This window comes from Ammospiza caudacuta, chromosome 16 (assembly GCF_027887145.1).
Source record: "Ammospiza caudacuta isolate bAmmCau1 chromosome 16, bAmmCau1.pri, whole genome shotgun sequence".
NCBI classification, from domain to species: Eukaryota; Metazoa; Chordata; class Aves; order Passeriformes; family Passerellidae; genus Ammospiza; species Ammospiza caudacuta.
Window position 1 is genome coordinate 12,145,338 of NC_080608.1, and position 19,335 is coordinate 12,164,672.

Here is a 19,335-nt window from a genome sequence, read left to right on the forward strand (position 1 = left end):
TCAGATGTTGGTTACCCCAGCATCCTGGGGATGAGGATGCTGTGGGCAATGGCTGGGAGCCACAGGAGCCAAAGTGGAGACCAGTGCTATGGCAGCACATGCACCTCCTGGCACAGGAGCTGGGTGAGCTAAAAAGAGCATTTTGGGTGGTTTTAGGGGTTTTTTGCACCACAGTTCCAGACTATGAGTATGTGTTGCAGAGTGTAAAACACCTCCCAGTACAGAACGAGCTGGTGCTGCAGAAAGCCCTCCCTGGGAGGGAGCAGCTTGTGGGAGAAGGGGACACCTCCTCCTGTCCCCTCCCCAGCCTGGCTCACCTGGCATCTGCTTCGCTGTAGTACTCCCTGGCCACAATGTCCTCAAAGAGCTCCCCGCCGGTGACCCTGCAGGAGGACAGGGCTGCATTGACTGACAGCACAGCACACCCAGCCCTGGCAATCCCCCAAAAACGGCACTCCACATGCATGGGGGGTGCAGCACAGGGACCTGCCCTCTGCCCGGCCTGGGGGACCCGAGTTTGGGTCAAACCCAGCCTGGGGAAGGGCTCAGGTGAGGGGGAGGTCAGGTCACCCCGGGGGCAGCACGGAGCTGCTGTGGGTAGGGGATGCATTACTCACAGGTCAAATATCAGGTAGTGGTGGCCCTCTTCAGAGATGCTGTCGTGGAGCCTCACTGCAGCAGAAACAGAAGGGTTATGGGGTACACCTGGCTCCCACCCCACTCCCTGGGAATGCCTCTGCTCCCCTTTGGGCACAAGCAGGAGCTGGGGAAGGGCACAGCAGGGCTATTTCTCTTGCTATTGCCACTGGCTGGGTGGGGGTCCCTGCTCACCACGGGACCCCAGCCTTGGCCCCAGCCTGAGGCAGTCATGCAGGCTCAAAGATCACATCCAAACTGGGAATGCCCCAGGGCTGTGCCTGGCCAGAGTTCCAGGCAGATGCTGGGCTATCTTGGGCACTGGGAAGGCTGGGTGTCCCCAGTCCTGTCAGGAGAGGTGCCCAAGCAGAGGGAAAGCTCAGCAGGGAGCTGAGCTAACAACTCTGGCACTCACAGGGCTTTTTATTTTCTGCTCATAACCTTCCTTTTCTCCTTGGGAATCTCTACGGGATGAATTTCCCCATCTCCTGGCACCCTCTCCCCTTGGGCACACCCCTTGCCAGGTGCAGCCAGGTACAAACCTGTCACCCTGCTGCATGCTGGTTATTCAGGCTCAGATCCCTGCTCACACTTAGCAGGCAGGTGTGCAGCAAGGGGACTGGCACAGAAACAGGTGGGGTGGATAAACAGACTTCTCTAGTATCCTCTGCCCCCACCTTGTATTTTGTTTGATTCCCTTAAGGCTATAAATATTCAATGTTTCCTCTCTCTCACCTGGTTTCAGCCTGATACAACTTTCAACATATTTGAGAATGTTGGGAATCAGGGAAGAAAAAAGAAACATTCAGGTGAGAGATTTTGTGGCAGTTTTTACTCCTAGCCCCTTTCACTGCATCTAAATCAGCGGAGCCCTATATGGAAACATCCTCCAGACTGAGTGTGAGCCAGGGGAGATAACAACCCCAGCACTGAGCACAGACACTGCACCGTGTCACTCTTATCTGCCAGGCCAGCAAACACCACTTTGCTGCTCCTTTTCCTGTCTCCAAGCTCCATGGGCAAATCCAGAGGCTGCCAAGAGCATGGTGCCAGCAGCATCACCTCACCTGGCAGGGCACAGAGCAAATGAGGGCTGATGGATGTCACCCTGTTCTTCTAAGCCTTCCAATGTTTATATTTTTGTAATGGAGTTTCACATGCACTTTTCATGTAAATAATGATTGTTTTGCATTCCTTTCTGGAGGAGGAGAGAATTGATGGACTGTTGGTTTGATCAGTGTGGCTGGAGAGGTGGCAATTTCATCCTCCAATCCATGGTCACTTTTGAAAGTCTATAAATATTGGAGTTTGGAAATAAACTACTCTCTTTTTACCTTGGACATTTCAGCGTGTGCATGTCGTTCATTTCGTGTCCTATTGTGACAGATGGGCTGGTCAGAATCTTTTCTGTGTCTCTTGTGGACTTGGCTACTGACACAAGTTGCTCATCTCATTCCCAGTTATCCCTCCTGACTGCTGGCCTCTGCAGACATCCCCTGTGCTCTGACATCTGTGTCTGCTCCGTTTTTCTCCAACATACAGCCCCAGCTTTTCTGCTTTCCTCTGCTGGAAGAAACATATTTCCTCCCATTTCATCTCGCCTGGGAGGGATTTGGGGGTATCATGCCTGGGATCCCACAGAAACCAAAGTATTCTCAGAGGGATTAGATGAGTTTGGTGTGGGTAGGGCCAGCAAAACCATAAGCATATGGTCCAGATACCGTCCCTGCTCGGGAAGTCCCAAAGCCTGTGGCTGCCAGGAGCCAAGAAGGTATAAGAGGGAGCAGCTACTCTAAATATAGCATGATCCTACAAGTATCTGTTACTGCCCATAGTCAGAGAGAGCCACACTGGCCAAACCACTCCAGCTCAAAGCTGAGAGCCAAGGCAGGAGCAGGACACAGCTTCAGGAATGAGAGTCAGAGGACAAGTACCTGCAGTTCAAACTCCAGGGCTGAGTGCAGCCAAAGTTTTCCCAATAAAGGAAGATTTCCCTGAATGGAAACAGCTCTCCCTAGTATATCACCCAGTGCTGTGGGGTCCTGGGGACCTGGGCCTGCCCCTGCACAGCTTTCCATGTGAGCTCTCCAGCAGGCATGGCACAGAGCACAGGTTGGTTCCTCCGGGAATTGCAGCACGGCATCTCATGGGAGATGGAAGGACCCTCCCTCCCTGCAGGGAGCAAGTAAGAGGACAGCAAAGGCCCTTGGCAGCTGGGGTGCTTCTCCCCAGGAAGGGCTGGACAGGGCTGTTTTGGCTCCTCCAGCAGCAGTGCCTCCTGTTCCTCAGGCCAGGCTGCTCTGCAGTGCACTGCTCATTCCAGCTCCTGTGTGGGTACCAAGCGCCTGTGGAAGCTGCAAGCCCAAGTTTCCAGGCAGCAGGAGCAGTGGAGGGGGGGTGAAAGGAAAGAGGGTGTGGGGTGGGGGGTGGAGAAGAGCCTCCTGAGTATAAATAGCAGCAGATTGGGCTTGTTAGCATCTCATGCTGTTAACCCCTTCCAGCCTTTGCAGCTCTGAAGCTGCCGGGTCACAGCCAAACAGCGAGGGGTAGTGTAGGGATGGGGGACAAGGACAGGGACAGATGAGGTGTTTCAGACCTCAGAGAGCTTGCCAGCCCCACAGGAAGGTGATGGAGAGGGAGGGGTGGAAGACAGCAGTGGGAAAGAGCTGTGGCCAAGCTGGGAACCCGGGGAACCTGCAGGTGCCATCCTGCAGATCTCACACGGTGAGCTCCTCCAGGTTTAGCATTTCTTCCTACTCACACACTTTGCAGTGTGTTCCTTCAGGTCTCGGCAATCCCTGCATGTATTTTGGTGCAAAGAGGAGCTGGAGGCCCCGGAGGGACCCCTGCAGGACAGCTCCTGGTGCTGCTGGAGCAGAGGCTGGGAAATGCTGCAGGGTCCGGCAGCCCAGCAGCGAAGGGGAGACCTGCCACGCAGCCGTGTGCCCGAGACAGATGGAAGCTGACAGTCTTTTTTGGAACTGAAATATTTATGGGACAGGAGCCACATGGCCTGTCCCAGTGGCCCTGGTTCTAGCTCCCTGAATCTGCCGCAGCAGCTCCTGGGGAAGGATGGATCCAGGTCACCGGAGCAGTGAGGGGGCCAGGGAGCAGCTCAGCCACACAGGAACCCTCCCAGCTCCCGACTGTGGGTTCAGAGGGCTGCAGAAACCACCAAATGCTTTCCCTAAAGCTGCAGGATCTCACTGGGGTTGGCACATCCTGGGGTGCAGCACAGAGAAGAGGGGGTTCACCCAGACCATCCACAGGGATCAAGAGCCTGCATCAGCATCGCTTCCACGATGGAGTTTAGGATATATATTTTTTTTTTTTACTGCAGTTTTTTCCCCTCCCCTCTCTCCCTCTCTCTCTCTCTCCTTCTGGCCTATTTTTGTCTTTTGCAGGGGCTCAGGAGTTTTCCTGAAACAGCTTTTCCGAAGGAGGCTACTTTCAGATGGACGGTCGGTGGGAAAGTCTTCGCTTCCCCCCGCCATCGCTCCTCCCACACGGCCCGCGCTGCCGCTGCTGCTGCTCCGAGCCGCAGCCGCTTTTTGGAGCACGCACGGCAATTCGGCACCGAGCGGGGGGAGAGCAGCAAAAATAGCCTCTTGCAGCCTCCTGGGGCTCCGCTGCTCCCCGAGGGAGCTCTGGCCAAGTGGGTTAGTCCGGACCTACTTCAGCCCCGCTGCACCCAGTGGGGGCATTTTTCCCCATGACCCCGTCTGGAGATGAGGAAGAGGAGGGATAGCTCTGCAGATCAGCCGGGCAGGAGGACACCGAGCCCTTCTCGGGCTCTGGGACAAGCAGTCCGTGCTGCTGCAGGCAGGGTTGGGTTGTGGATGGAGAGTCCCTGGCCCTGGCTGGGACATGGGAGGGCAGCAGAGCCAGGATGGAGCACCAGCCGTGGGGTGCACTTACCAATGTTGGGGTGCTTCAAGAGACGGCAGATCCGGGCTTCTCGCTCCAGCTTTTGGTGATCTGAAAGAAGCAACGACCATAAATTAGGATCTAAGGAAGGGAATCAATGGCTCTAAGAGGAGGTGTTGGCACAGGAAACCTGGGGGGACAGAGCAGCTTTTTTTTTTGCTAAAGAGTAACGGATTTTGGGATAAGTTCTGCATCAAGGCACGATTGGGCACAATCCCAGCACAGATGCAGTCCTTGGCTAAGCCCCTCAGGCACTGATGCCATGGGCAATCTAGGGTTTGGAATGATCCCTCGCTCTCCCCTCTCCCTTCTCTTTGCTGAACAATCTCTGATCACCTCCCAAATATCCTGGATCTGCCTGGGTTATCCTTGCTGGCAGCACTGTTCCTTTTTCTCCTATTCAGCCAGGCACAGGCAATCAGCCAGGACCCTGCCAGCCTGGCATGGTACAATTTGAGCAATTGAAGGCAGAGTGAACCAGAGAGAGGTGTGAGGATGAAATGAGGCTATGGGCTTCACTCCCCCTCGCCATCGTCAGCCATTCCACCCCAGGGCTTTGCTCTCCTACACGGCAGAACCCTATCTCAGAACCAGTGCCTGTCTCCAAACAGGAAGCACAGGTCCCACTCCCCAGCTTTCAGCAGCCTTGGGGATGTGAGACAACAGAGCTCTGGGCAAAGCAAGTTGAGCTGAGCCAAAAAATCCTCCGCCCTGGGACAGCTCAGAGTGAATCTGCACATCGTTTTGTTTCTTATCCTCTGCCCCTCTCTCCTTGCTCACACCTGTCCCAGCCGCCCTGCATGGAGGTGCCTGACTGGAGGCATTTTGTGCAGGCACTCAGCAGCCAGGACAAGCGAGGATATAATTAGGGCTGCTGTCTCTCAGTGCTCTCACTGCTACCTTGCAGGTTCACACCCCAGAGTCTCGCTCTGCATCAAACCAGACCTGGGTGTCTCCGACCGCTGAGCCGTGAAAGCAGAGCAGCCCCATCTCTGCAGGGCTGCAGCCTCCCCAGGGCCCAGGATCCTGTCCCAGAGGCACCCTGGGCCTGGGGTGAGCTTTGCAGCCTGTGCTGGAGGCTGTGAGCTAAAGGCTGAGATAACCTTGGTGGCCTCATTCAGCTCCCCACAGCTTTTCCCCCGATGGGTGACTGCCTTCCCAGGGTGGGACAGGGTGACAAGGAGGGGATGGAGTTCAGGATGTTCTCACAACTAAAGTGCATTGTGGGGTGGATGATGGGGATGGGATGGAGGGACAGTGAGACCAGTGGGGCAAGCACTTCACTGGGGATGTGGGTTACAGCCTCTCCTATGCCACAAACCCAGGTCCTGCACAACCAAACCCCATTTTTCCTTTAAAATCTCCACCTTTTCTCCTCCTGGCCCCTCTGTGCTGGCAGTCAGGAGGACGTCTAAAGGAACAGACCATGACTGGGGATGTTTTGCAGCTTCTCTCACCTTCTCTCCAATTCTCTCCTGCCTGCCCTTTGTATCTGAGGAGGTGCCATCCCCCCTGGTAGCACTGCAGAAACGGGGGGCTCCACACCATTAGCTAGAGTCACTGGTGATTCCAGCTGGCAGAGCAGGGAAAAGAACCCCAGTGAAGCCTCTCCAGGGGAGTGCTGTGCACTGCAGGGACAGCACAAACCCCAGGAGAGAAGGGAGAGGGGCAAACAGCCGGAGGAGGCGAGCGGAGGCAGGAGGGAGCACAGGGAGGGCGGCTCAATCTGCTGCTCCAGGCAGCCCTGAAAACTGGGAGGCGTTTGCCAGCTGGGGAACCCGGGCAGGAGCCAAGGGCTGAGCCCAGCACTGCACACCCTGCCCAGAGCCCAGCCTCGGGCTTGGAAGGCAGAAAATTATCTGCATCTCTGAAGAGAGGCAGGAATCAGTGCTGGAGGACCTCGGGGGCTCAGTGCCGGTGCTGTGCCGCTTTGGCAGAGCTGTGGGGGGGACCCTGCGACATGCTGGTTGAATTCCAGGTCAGAAAGGAGCTTGTCGCTCTTTTCTTCATTTCATTTTTGCCTTCGGAGGTCAGCAGTGGAACTGGGAGAGACACCGAGGGAGGTTAATTAAACCGTCCTGGCAGGGTGCTTCCTCCAGCACACATCCTGCGCTGCCGGCAGCCGCGGGGAGCCGGAGCGGGGACACGGCATCTGCTGCCTCATCCTTTCAATCCTCCTCACCACAGCTCCTCTGCCAGCTGGGGCACAGGGGGACAGAGGGGTCCCTGGCTTGGGGCAAGGCTGGGTAATGATTTCTGTGCTGCCTCACTAGAGATAGACCCACCAGGACAGACCCTCTAGGACCACTTCCAGCAGCAAGCCAATATGTTCCACCAGAGCAGAAAACAGCGAGGTCTGAGGACCCATTTCCAGGTAGAAATTAAGTCAAACCCCCACCTTAAGGGATGTTCCCCTTTCATTGATGTAGGTGTATGAGTAAGAAAACTTAGAGGCCCCAGAGCAGGGATGGGGTGTCAGTCAGCAGGGGCCCTCTCAGGAAGTTATCCTCCCAAAATAACTGTGCTACCCTGCACCCAGAGCTGGTCTGACTTGTTGCAAGGCTGTAACCATCGTTTTGCTGCAGTGTGTGTGCAGGGTGGTGGGGGGGTCTCAGGGACAGAAATGGGGTGCTCTGGCTCCTGAGGCAGATTGGGGTCAGGGAGTTGCCCTGAGCCTTGGCACGGCCAGGCTGCAGATGCTTCCCTGTGATCAGATGGCATGTGGCAAGCAGCCACCAAGACACCTCCTCGGGATGTTCACCCCATCCATCAAGGAGCTCAGGGAGTACCACAGCGGGGACAGGGTGGGATGAAGGGTCCCCCTCAATCAAAAAGCCCCCACCTCATTGCACATCAAAGGCATCATCCCAGCGCCATGCAGAAGGGACAAATTCCCCTATATGAGCCCTGCTCACCTCTTTCCTTTGCCAAAACCCCTCAGTGCTTACCTCGAGCAGAGAGCTTCTTGGTGTTGATGATCTTGGCCGCATACTCCTGTCCTGCCAGCACCTTCACGCATCTCCGCACGATGGAGAAAGCGCCCCTGGGAACAGCAGAAGGCAGAGCTGAAGGGCTTGGTGTGGGAGCAGGCACAGCTCAGCCCTCGTGTGGCTGTGGGGTCAGGGGCAGCCACAGGCATGGCGACAAGGATGGGGATGGGGATAGGTGCTCACTGGGGCAGGGATCTGTGCAAAGCCTGGAGGGATCACTTCCCTGCACCAGTGTCCTTGAGGAATGATGGGAGGAGGCACAGGCAGACCTAGAGAGGAATATGAGCTTCTCCCCTCATGCTCCTCTGGGACACCCCAGGCACTGTGCACTTTTCCTCCTCTTCCTCCTGGCTTTGCCCTAGCTGTTGCCAGGAGGGAAGGGGCAGTGATTTACTGGGGGCAATGGTTCCCAAGGGAAACCCTGGTGGCTGCAGCCACGTAGCTCTCAGCCACTCCAGTCTGTGTGGCTCTCCCTGTTCTAGACCTTTCAGTCACAGCAGGACTTGGCAGCTGTGCCCCAGTACAAAACTGTCACCCAGGCAGGGACAGCCCAGGGAACCCTGCAAGGCTGGAGCCCAGCTGGACAGGGATGGATGCTGCACCTTACACAAGTGCAAAGCTCTTCTGGGGTCTGGCAGGCGAGCAAGCATGAGGATGGGACGCTCCAAGCACTCCTGCCTGCCCGGGTACCCCCTGCCCCAAGTCCTGCCAGCTCCTGGCACTGCCAGTGCTGGTGCAAGGCTGGGAGCTGCAGCACTGCAATCACACGCTCATGCTCCAGCCCTGCTGAGCACAACCTTTGTGCCAGGTTCCCTTTCCTGCCAAACCTCTCCAATCGCTAAAATAACAACTATCAACAGCAATCCCACCTCCTGCCCCACCCTCCCCCAGTCCCCTTCGCCCGCTCCAGCTCCCTGCCGAGCAATGAAAGGCCTCGGGCTGCCGAGAGCGGCTGATAATTGATTTTAGCGGCGGGGGCGGCTGGAGACGGGCAATTTGGGTTGGAATGTGATTTTTAGGAGAGCAGGCGAGCAGCGGGTGTGGAGGGATGGGGATGGAGCCCCAGCAGGGCTGGCAGCCCACGCTGCCGCTCAGAGCATCGCTCATGGCACGTGCCAGGCAGGAGCTGGGGGAAAACATCCTGGTGCTTCCCAGCTTTCCTGTCCTGCCATTTCATCCTGGCTGCTCAAAGAGCTGAGCTGTTCATATCCCTGAAAACTGGGGAAGAATTAACTGGAAAGGGTGAGTGAAATGCTTCATGGCCAGCTTGCCATAGGTAGGCAGGCCAGAGCTATTGGCAGTCCTGTGGTCTCACTCCCTTCATCCTGCTGGGAACCCCACACTGTGCAGGGTTTGTGGGCTCCTCTGGATCCCTGGGACTCATATTCTCTATTTTCTTTTCCTAAAGACATGTGTGATGTTTCTGCAGTGGCAGGACAGTCTGCAGCAGAGAGTGCAGCAAGCAGGGATGTCCCTCTGCCCCAGCTCGGGGTTTCACTGCAGAACCCAGCAGGTTGGAGGGCTGTGGGTGTCCCAGACCCACTGGAGGCTGGGGACTGATGGGGACTGATGGGGACTCACTCCTAGTCCCAGTGTCCACAGCCACTTGCTCATCTTCTTATTTGAATTGAACAGCACAGAAGAGGGAGCCATGGGAAGTGACTGTTTCATTCCCCCATCTGCATTCCTGGCTTTTGGCTCCTCCAGACCTTCCTAACAGAAACCAAATGTCTATTTGTGGTCTGTAAAGCATAAGCAAAACCCTGTGTGCCTGGAGGGTGGGTGGAACATGGAACACTGGATACAGGTGCAGGATACCCAGGGGTACAGCATGCTTGCCATACCCCCATCCTTGTTCCAATTGGGTCCTTCGGTGGCTCTGCATTGGTCAGGAACCCTCCACATTGGGTGTTTGACCTCCAGCCAGGCTCTGCTCCCTGTGCCAGGCTGCTCCCTTGCTACTCAGCTCCATGTAGGGGAAAAAAAAAGCTCCCCTTTGCTCCATCTAAATACAGCATCTTTATGGTCTTCATGGCAAAGGCAGCATCCCCTTCCACACCAGGGGCTCATGCAGCACTGCAGGCACTGCTGGGGATGCCAGGCAGGGAGCTCAGCCCCCCTGAGCTGCAGGAGCCCCTCTGGAAGGAAGGAATCATGTCCTGTTCCCTGGCCATGGGCAGCAGCTCCCAGGGCTGGGTCTTTGGGTGGGGATCACCCCAACCCTGGTGGCAGCTGAGGATCCCCATCTCTGCCTGGCTTGGATGAGACAGCACGTCCCAGTCTGAGCAGAGGGCAGGTACATCACCTGCAGGGCCATGGGCACACACCGTGTCCTTGTCACCTGGCTGGCTGCCACCGCAGGGCGATGCTGGAGCCAGAGCCCAGCACAAGCCCTGTCTGCAGCCCCGAGCCCTGGCACTGCTGAGCCCCAGCCCTGCAGCCCCTGTCCCTTGATCCCTAGGCAGGCCTGACCCCGTGCCTTGTCCCCAGGGCCTTCCCCACCAGCTCAAGAGCGGCTTTGCCACCAGGCTGCTCCGCTTCTCCCTTTTTCACACCTTCCCTGCCAGTGCCCGGCTGTGCTGCTGCCACCCTCCCTCTCTCCAACACCTCCTCCTCCTCCGAGGGATTTTTTTCCTTTCTAGAGAGAAGAGTGTGGGCTGGGGATTTTTTGTTCCTCCATATTTTTTTTCCCCTTTTTAATAAGCCCCCTCCCCTGCAGCTCCGGGAGCGGAGGGGCTGATCCTACGGCTCGGCACGGTAATTGTCTCCAGCCTCTCCCTGAACCTGCTGCGGGGGCGTATTTGGAGGCGCCGATGGAGCTGCACTTGATGTTTGTCCTACTCCGGGGGGCCGTGGGCAGGATGCTCTCCGTGTCCCCCCCGCTGCCCCCCGCCTGATTCCCTCCTGCCAGCGTGGGGGATCCGAGCAGCCCTTCCTTCCCTTCCTTCCCTCCCTTCCCTCGCTCAGCTTTGCGGGGGCTGCCGCAGGAGTGGGCTTTCCCCGGCTCCGTGTGCCCCGCTCGGGACAGATGTCCTGCCGTGCTTGGGATGTGCCAAGGGCAGGCTCCGCAGATCTCCGTCCCCATCTCTGCCTGCCCACAAAGCCCCGCCGTGGTGCTGCCATGAGGTGTGTGGCATCTCCCCATCTCTGCCCTCTGCCTGCCCGGCTGTCAGGGTTGGTGACAGCCGAGCAAACGGCAGAGACACGGGGTGGGTGCAGCAGCCTGGCAGCCAGAGCTGCCCTCCTGGCGGCCGGGCTGGGGACACACCGTGTGCCCCACAGCAGCCGCCCCAGCCCCTTGGGGACAGCACACTCAGGATGGACCCTCTCTGCCCTGAATCCTTGCAGGACGCTGCTCCCTGGTGCGGCAGAGCCGTCCTGCCCAGCCCTGCCGGGACAGAGCCACCCCGGCTGCACCGGGAGCATCTCCCCGGAGCAGGAGCGGCACTTCCAGCGCGAGCAGCTGCCGCAGCAGAGCAGAGGTGCGGCACTTCGTCCTGATTTCCCTCTCCAAGCCCATGAAGCAGAAATTTCCCCGTGGGAAAGCGCTGGTTTTTGAATGTGCCAGGATGTGCTGGAAAGCATCCCAGCGGAAAATCCCCAACCAGCCCCACAGCACCTTGGCTAACCTGGTGAAGCCCCTAACTGGGGAACACCTCAGTGCTGCTGTTGTAGCTGCCCTCTGGAGTGGATGGAGGAGCTGTGGGATGCAGGGAGCTGAGGCTGCTGCCCCTGCCTCAGCCCAGGACTGGCGTGGTCAGGGGCGATGCTCGCAGGGGCGGGTGAGCTGCTGCGCCAGCTTTGCTCCTTTATTCCTTTAAAATGCGTCTGTCCAGGTGGTTTGAGACCACAGTGCCAGGCAATGCAGGCAGCCCCTGAGCCTGGGCGCTCAGCGCTCCAGTCAGCACCCACCCAGCAAAGCCTCACAGCCCAGAAACCTCCAGGAGCCTCCTGGTCTTCCCCCATCACTCCTGGCCTGTGAACTCCCCTCCACATCCCCACAGCCTCCTCTGCCCAGCCAGAGCCCCACAGCCTCACTGCTGGCATGGAGCAGCCACTGCCTCACCTGCCCATCCCCGGCCACCACCACAAAGCCCTAGAGCCCTGAAAAGCCAAGAAAAGTCTGGAAGAAGCAGGTCCCACATCCCACCTTGCCACCAGCTCCCCAGAGGGTGCCCATCCTCCTGCCTGCAGTGCCAGCTGGGGCTGTCCCTGCCACAGGGACCCACTCCCCAGCCCAATCCCCTGCTGTCCACCAGCCCCTCTCTGTCACCCTGATGCCACAGGGATGGGTGTGAGTGTCCCAGGACAGAGGGGTCCCTCTGCCTCCACGGAGCTGCACTTCAAATCAGCACCCCAGTGCCACAGTCTGCCTGGGGAATGTGAGCAGCACTCAGCCCAGGCAGCACAAAGTCCTCCTGTCTCAGCCTCTCCATTCCCCCATCTCTGCCCTCTCCCTCGCCCCCGTTTCACACACCCACGTGCAGGTGGGCACACACTCAGGCAAGGCTGCTCCCGCAGGGCTGCGGGCTCAGAGCATCCCTGTGCCTCTGGATGGACGGAGCTTCCCCTCCAGAGCACAGGCACCCCGAGCCCACCACCACACTGCCAGCCACCCCGCAGGGACGGCGGCCACACGGCCCACATTTACACACCAGCTCCAAAAAAAGGCACAGAAACCAAAACAGAGGCACATGCCTGCTCACTCCTGCACCGTTCACAGCCACACGCTGGGCGGGACGGGAGCATCCCTGCATCCCTCCACACGGGGAGCCTGGCATCCCCTGCTGCACCCGGGGTGCTCAGTGCTCCCCAGGATCCCCTTGCTGGGCACAGGCAGCTCTGTTTGCACACACACACACACACACACACACACACACACACTGATCCAGGCACACACGATGCCACCTGCACCCGAGGAGCTGAGCCCTCCCTCGCAGGAGAGCAGGGTCAGACAGGGCTAGGGCTCACCCGCACTGGGACAGGGCTGGGGAATACCCTGGATCTTTCCAAAAGCCACCAGGATTCTCCGGGGGCTGCCAGGCACACTGGGTCTCCTGCAGGTCTAGGTAAGCCCCAGTGAATCCACACAGATAAATTCCCTACAGAAATGTGAGGGGTGTCCACTGCTCTGGCTTTCCTCCTCAGCCGTCCTGTCCCTCCTCCCGGCTGGGGAACTTCCCAAGGGAGCTGGCAGCCTCCTTTTTTGGGAGCAGCTTTTCCATAAGAGGGGCAGCCAAGCCCTTCCCAGGCAACTCCAGCCCTCTGGGGTGTCCCAAGCCCCCAGCCAAGCCCCCATCAGCAGCCCCTGAACTCAGGCAGGGACAGAGAAGCAGGTCTGGGGCTGGAAGCCCCCATCCTCACTTGCGTGCCCTCTCTGATTCCCGCTGCATTCTCCCCATGCCCACCTCCTTTCCCTCATCTCCAGCAGTTCCCAGCTCCGCTGAGTCTCTCTCCCAGCCAGGGCACAGCCCTGCTCTGAGCATCCCAGCCCCATCTCCAACTTACTTGCCCAGTTCCTCAAAGAGCTGGTACTCCTCAGTGAAGCGGTTGCAGGTGATGGTGGCCATCCTGAGGGGCTGGAAATGCTCCCTCCCAGTGCAGAGTTTGGGGCAAGCAGCTCTCCTCTCGCTCCCTCCCTCTCCGTGTGCTCCCGGGGCTCTCTCCTCGCTGAGGTAAATAAGGGAATATATTTGATTGACAAGCCCAGAGATAATGATGAGGGCAATTTGTCTTCTCAGCTTCACAAGCCTTCGTCAGCATCGCCGTCCCCATGGTGACCACCGCTGCCAGAAACGCCCTGTTTCTGTTGCCGGGGCAACTGCTTCCCAACCCCGCCGCCCTCTGGGGGACCAGGGCCCTGCTGGGGACCCGGCCCGGGGGCTGCCCGGGGGTCACCCCCCTGCTGCACACGGGGGACACCTAAAATACAACTATTAATGGCAAATTAAAGGCTGTGGCAGTGGTAAAATAATTGGGGCAAAAAAGGTTTCCATGGAAACCGTGGTTTCCATGTTGCAGGAGGATGCTGTCACCCCAGCAACTGCTTATCTCCCCCCCCCCCCAAAAAAAAAAAAAAAAAAAAAATCCAGGCCCTGCTGGTACCTGCAGCAGCATTGCTGGGGGCCCTGGGGGCTGTGGGATGGGGCCATGCTGCAGCAGGAGGGAGCAGATGGAGCAGAAGTGTGTCAGGAGAAGCTGGAGAAATCATGGCAGGTCCCCAGGTCCCCAGACCGTCCTGCCTTCAGCCAGGGTCCCCAGAGGGGCTGGCCCTGATCACACTGCAGGGAGGGCTGGCTGCTCCCACCCCCCCTTTTCCCACTGTGACCCCCAAGGGCCCTGGAGCAGCTCCTGAGGGTCCCCCCAGAGAGGGGCGAGCAGCCTGGCCTGAAGCACAGCCAGAGGGGAGCACAGAGCCCTGGGGTGCTGTGTCCCTGGGCTGCCCAAGCCAGGGTAGACAGGGAGGAGTTTCAAAGTGGGAATAGGAGGAACGTGTGGCCCCCCAGTCCTTGGACTTTTTGTTGCTGAGTCGCCTCTCTGCTGTGCTGAGCCTAAGAAAGCACAAAAAGTGCAATAAAAGTGGAGCTGTGAGGTCCAAAACCTCAGGGAAGGGGTTTCCCTCTGAGTCCCCACCAACCCTCACTGGGGATCCAGCAGCACCCTCTCTGTCTACACCACCCCTTGCACTTTCCACCTGCTGACTTCCCCCAGAAGAGCTCTCTACTCAGCTTTTGTCCCAAATCTGGATGATTTTGCAGCAGCAGGGCCCTCCTCACAACAGGAGAAGGGACTCCCTGTGCCAGCTGGGAGAGCATTGCCTTTGGCAGCTGAGATGGATTGAGTTCCCTTTCAGGCTGCCATCGAAGGGTTAAAAGGAAAAGAAAAGGTTCTAACCAGACAAAAATAGGGAGAAATCTTTGAGAGGGGAGAGAGGAGGAGCAGAGAGGGAGAGAAGAAAGGAGGTGGAAGTGGAGGAGGACAGCAAGTGGCGGAGTGAGGAAGAGGAGGGGGAGGAGGAGAAAGGTCTAATGGCTTTTCCATTAATTGCACCATTACCCACCTTCATCCCCACCTTGCACCCCTGCATCCAGCCTCCTGCTCCTGCCTGGTCCCATCCAGGGGACCCTGCTGGCAGAGCAGGGACTGATTCCCAGCCAGGGAAGGGCACAGGGATGGGGCCACAGTCCCCAGGGGCTGATGACCTCCAGACCCACCCTGGCCGTGCCCTGGCACGGGCAGAGCACCCCCGGCACCCTCGCTTGGGCTGCAGGCAGTGCACAGGTGCCGTCCGTGCCCTGGGGACATCATGGTCCCCAAAACGCCTCCAGGCATCTGCACAACCCCTCCCCATGCTGCTCCACAAAAAGGGGGTTCACTCCCCATGCCAGGGCGGTGCCAGGAGCTGGGTGCTGCCATGGGGGCCGGTGCACCCAGGTGTTTGTGGGAGTGCTCTCCTCCTCCTGCAGCGTTCTGCTGCCAGCCCCCAGCAGCGCCCTGGGACCCCAGAGGCAGGAGCAGGAGGCCCCCACTGCCAGGACCCCCTGGGTGCCCGTGGGCAGCTCTGAGCCCCCTCCCCACTGCCAGTGCCTCCCACCTGCGCCGCGTTCGTGTCCCCGTGCGCTCGGCAATGTGACCTGCCCCCTCCCGTGCCACCCCCGCGCTGCCACACGTGCTCAGCCCCACACGCGTGACTCTGCGTGCTCCAGGGACGGCTCTGGCCCTGCTGCAGCCCGGCCCTCACCCGGGCAGGGCTGATGGCACAGTCCCCACCAGGACCCTGCCTCCCTCCCCAGGGCTCTCCAGGAAAAGTTTCTCCCTCTCTGCTCTTCTCTCTTTTCATTTATTTTTTTCATTTTCCTCGACATTTTTCCTTCTGGGAGTAAGGGGGTGTCAGACTTCTGCGTGCTGAACAGGCTCTGCTTTGCTGATAATGTTTTCCCAAGCAGGAACTGCTGAGTGGTCCCAATGCTGGGTGCCTGGGGACAATCCCAGGGGAGCAGGAGCTCTGGGTGGAACCTTCCACCTCTGGGCTGGGGGCTCCCCTGCAGGGGGGAGCAGTCCCAGTCCTCTCCCAGAGGCTCAGGATATCCTTAGGACGTGTGTTCCCAGCCATCCCAAGATTTGCTCCTGCAGGGCTTTGGAGCCATGCCGCTCTCCTGCTGCCATGCTCGGGTCTGGCCACCTGATGGAGACCTTCATCCCCAGTGCTCCTCTCCATCACTGGGCTGGCCTCTCCAAAAATGCATCCTGCTCTCCCCACCCTGCTCCAGCTCTGCCTGCAGAGCTCTGGATTCTGCATCCCAGCACGGGACTGGCCCAGGGTGAGCACCCGAGGTTGGATTCTGAACCCCAGCCAGACGGGCTGGGGCGCTCAGGATGGACCCACGTGTCCTGGGGGGCTGCAGCAGTGCCCCTGCTCCCAGGGGATGGGGCTTGCAGCAGTGCCTCGCACACCAAACCAGCCAGGCAGCCAATTACATACTGCAGAGATCCCAAAATTACTGGGACAGCTTCACATGCAAGCTGGGGTCTGGGGGATGCTCAGTTGCTGTCCTCTGGGAAGCTGAATTTGGGGTTATTTTTAGATAAGATTATAAATACCGTGCTGAAGAGAACTGATTTACATTTAGGGCTGTGTTTGCAAACGTGCCCTGTCCCTACAGGCCCAGCACCTGCTCCTGCAAGCACAGGAAGATGGTTTTGCCTGAGACAGGGTGCCCTCGGTGCCACCCTCTCCCCTGCAGCTGGGCTCATAGGCAAAGACCCTCCTGGGGACATGCCCATGAAACCTGGGGACACTCAGCAGGTGCCAGTGGCTCCCTGTGCACTGGATCTGAGTGGGGGAACCTGCAAAACCACTTGTGATCCTCAGATCTCTGGCACGAGAAAGGACACAAGTGCCCCCGATGCAGAACACCTTCTGAGGTGCTCAGGGTGCTCTGCCACAGCCACTGGGCAGTTTGCTGGGATGCCCATCCCCTGTCCTGACACTGGGCTCCTTCCCTCTCTCGGGTGGGAGTTGCCTGCAGGGCTGGAGAGGCTCTGACGCACCCCCAGCCCTGCCCGATGCATCCCATCCCTATTCCATCCCTGTCCTATCCCATCCTCTCCTCTTCCAGCCCAGCCCAGCCCAGCCCCACCCTCCTCTTCTCCTCCTCCCCATCTCTATCCCGTCCCAACTCCATTCGTTCCCAGCCCATCCCCTTCCCCCTCGCTCCAGCCAGCCCGGGTGGGGACAGCGGGTCCATGGCTGCAGGGAGGCAGCCACAGCCCCCCTCCATCCCCAGGGCCCCGATGCATCCATCCCCTGCCCTGCCCTGCCCTCCCCGTCCTACACCCGGCTCCTGCGGGGCTGGAAGGGAGGCTGGCAAGGAGGGGAGCCTCAGCCTGTCTGTGAAAACATCTCCCGGCTGCAGGGAGCTCCACCGCCCGAGCATCCCTCCAGCTGCATTAACTCCTTGGCAGCCAGAGCGTGCACACAGCCCAGGGGAGTTCAGCTCTCTGAAAGCACGGGGTTTTGGCACATGGCTGTATTCTCCCCAGCACAGACCATTAATGAACATTGCTCTGATGAGGAGAACACGTGGCAGCAGCTGCATCTCCTTTCCCAGCCCAATGTTCAGACACAGCACAGCTGGAATCAGGGGTGAAGGACAACTGCTGCCCTGGGGCTGGAGGCTTTGCTCTCTCCAAGCACCCAGAGATGCTCCTGCCCACCTCTCCTCTTTGTTTTCAGGGACTAAGATTTTCCTTCAGCAGTTTCTTCTTGCAAAGATTCAGAATCCAACTCTTTTTAATTAAAAATAGAGATGACAACAGATCCACCACTGTGGCCAGGCTGACTGCAAACCCAGCATCAGCCCAGCAGCTCCAAACCTGGAAAAAGGAAGTGTGACCAGAGGAACATTTTCATGGGGATGTTAGTAAAAAGGGAAGGGAGAAAGACTGAGCATGTTTTCATGGAAATTTCCATTTTTGAATGAAAAGAAAATAAAATAAGGAGTAAACTTGGATGCATTTATGTAAATATGGAAATGAAAGCTGTTTCCCGAGCCTTGTCATCACCTCATGTCCAGCCCTGCTCTCTCCCATTCCCTTCAGCACCAACTCTCCCTTAGGCAATATTTGTTCCCAAGCCCCTGCAGCATCACCCCCTGCTCTCCCCTGGCTTTGGCTCTGCCTGCAGCAGCCTCCTCTTCTTCAGCAAAGTGTTGCTTTATTTTCAGCAACTGCTTGGCTCTGCCAAATGGGAGCCGGTGCCGCAGTCCCACTGATGGAGCACATCCCCAGGGACCAGGCTGGCTGGTTTGGTTTGAGGTAGTGTGAGGATGTGGAGCATCCTTCTGGGGCTCACCCAGGTGATGCTGTGGGGACCAGTCCTCTTGGAGTAACACGCTAAGGGAGCAGGGATGGAGATGGGGCTGATGGAGGAGATGAGCCCCCTCTGAACCCTGTGCTTGGGATGTGCCTGCAGGGATGCAGGGATGCAGGAGTGCTTGGGGTGTGCCTGCAGGGATGCAGGGATGCAGGAGCCAGCAGGGTGGGATGGCACAGCAATGGGCGTGCGCGGAGCTGCAGGGACTGGCGCACACGCTGCCACACTCCAGCTTTTCAAACTCCTTCCCAGCTCCACAAGAAGAGGCCTCCTCTCTTCTGCCTTGCTGTCAGCTGGTTTTTTTCCTTTGTTTCTATAGAAAATCCCAATACCCCCAAATAATCCAGCTAAGAGTAAGAAAAAAAAAAAAATACAAACATGTCATTTTCTTCCCATCCTCATCCCTCTCTCACACACAGGACTTGAAAGAGCACTGAAAGGTATTCAGTGTGCATGCTGCCAATTGTCACATCTTTCAATGACAGATTTTAAATGAATGTTATTTTGCAAGGGAGAAAGAGAGGGGGGAAAAGAAAAAAAATAGAAAGCCCACACTGCTCATCCAAGAGCTGACAAGTCCTAACGGGCCTCATTTTCCAGAGACAAAAATAACTATTTTCAAAATTCACAGCAGGGCCTTCGCCTACACACGCTGCACCAAGAGAAACCTGTGGGGAGAAATGTAAAACACATTGTGTAAATGGAAATGCACCATGCATCCAAAATGATTTCAAAGCTATTTACCCCCTTCCATCCTCGCCAGCTCTCCTGCGAGCGCACGTATGCGCGCTCTCACCCCGCCGAAGGCACGGGGGCTCTGCTGGCTTCCCTGGGCCCGGAGCTCCGCTGGCCTCCCTGGCCCCTGGCAGTCCCTGGGCTGGCTCCCCCAGCCGTGGATGATGGGGAGGTGTTTTCCTCCCCACGCGTGCGCTGCTGGAAGAGCAGTGCCCATCTGCGAGGAGGGGACGTGGCGCGGTGCTGGCGGGCGGGAGACGGCCCCGTCATCCCCGTCCTCCACCGTGGCTTCAAAAGTCCTGCAGCTGCAAAACAGCAGATCAGCTTCTGCAGAGAGGTTCTTGAGATCTTCCCTCTGCCCCAGGTTCAGCAATGGGATGTGGGGACAGGGACAGCTCCAGCACTGGGTGGTTGGCTGGTTGGATGTGTAGGATTCATAGGGAGGAGCAGGGGTGCCTAGAGGCTTGCACGTGAAGGGGTGTCCAGGCAAATTTTGGGTGAAAGGCTTTGCTCTACCTATGTAGAGTCCACCACCAGAGCCTGGAACAAACCTTCCTCCCAAATGTGGGGCCAAAGAGAACCACCTGTCCTCTGGGAGCATCCAACCATGCCTCCATGGGCCACAGCTCCCCATCAGGGCTGCTCCTGGCTCCCCAAGTCAGTGGAGAGGAG

The 19,335-nt window shown here is 58.2% G+C and overlaps 1 protein-coding gene across 2 annotated transcripts in view; it reads right to left on the reverse strand.

Moving 5' to 3' along the window:
* CAMK2A (calcium/calmodulin dependent protein kinase II alpha) overlaps positions 1 to 13,281 on the reverse strand; it is a 34,364-nt gene extending 21,083 nt beyond the window's left edge. For both annotated transcript variants that reach the window (XM_058815265.1, XM_058815264.1), the window contains exons 1-5: positions 13,062 to 13,281; positions 7,512 to 7,606; positions 4,555 to 4,614; positions 618 to 672; positions 318 to 383 (exon numbers count right to left, since the gene is read on the reverse strand). In XM_058815265.1, coding sequence (XP_058671248.1) covers positions 318 to 383; positions 618 to 672; positions 4,555 to 4,614; positions 7,512 to 7,606; positions 13,062 to 13,123 — 338 coding nt within the window. In that variant the 5' untranslated portion in view covers positions 13,124 to 13,281. The remainder of the gene's footprint in view (positions 1 to 317; positions 384 to 617; positions 673 to 4,554; positions 4,615 to 7,511; positions 7,607 to 13,061) is intronic.
* Between the last annotated feature and the right edge of the window lie 6,054 nt (positions 13,282 to 19,335).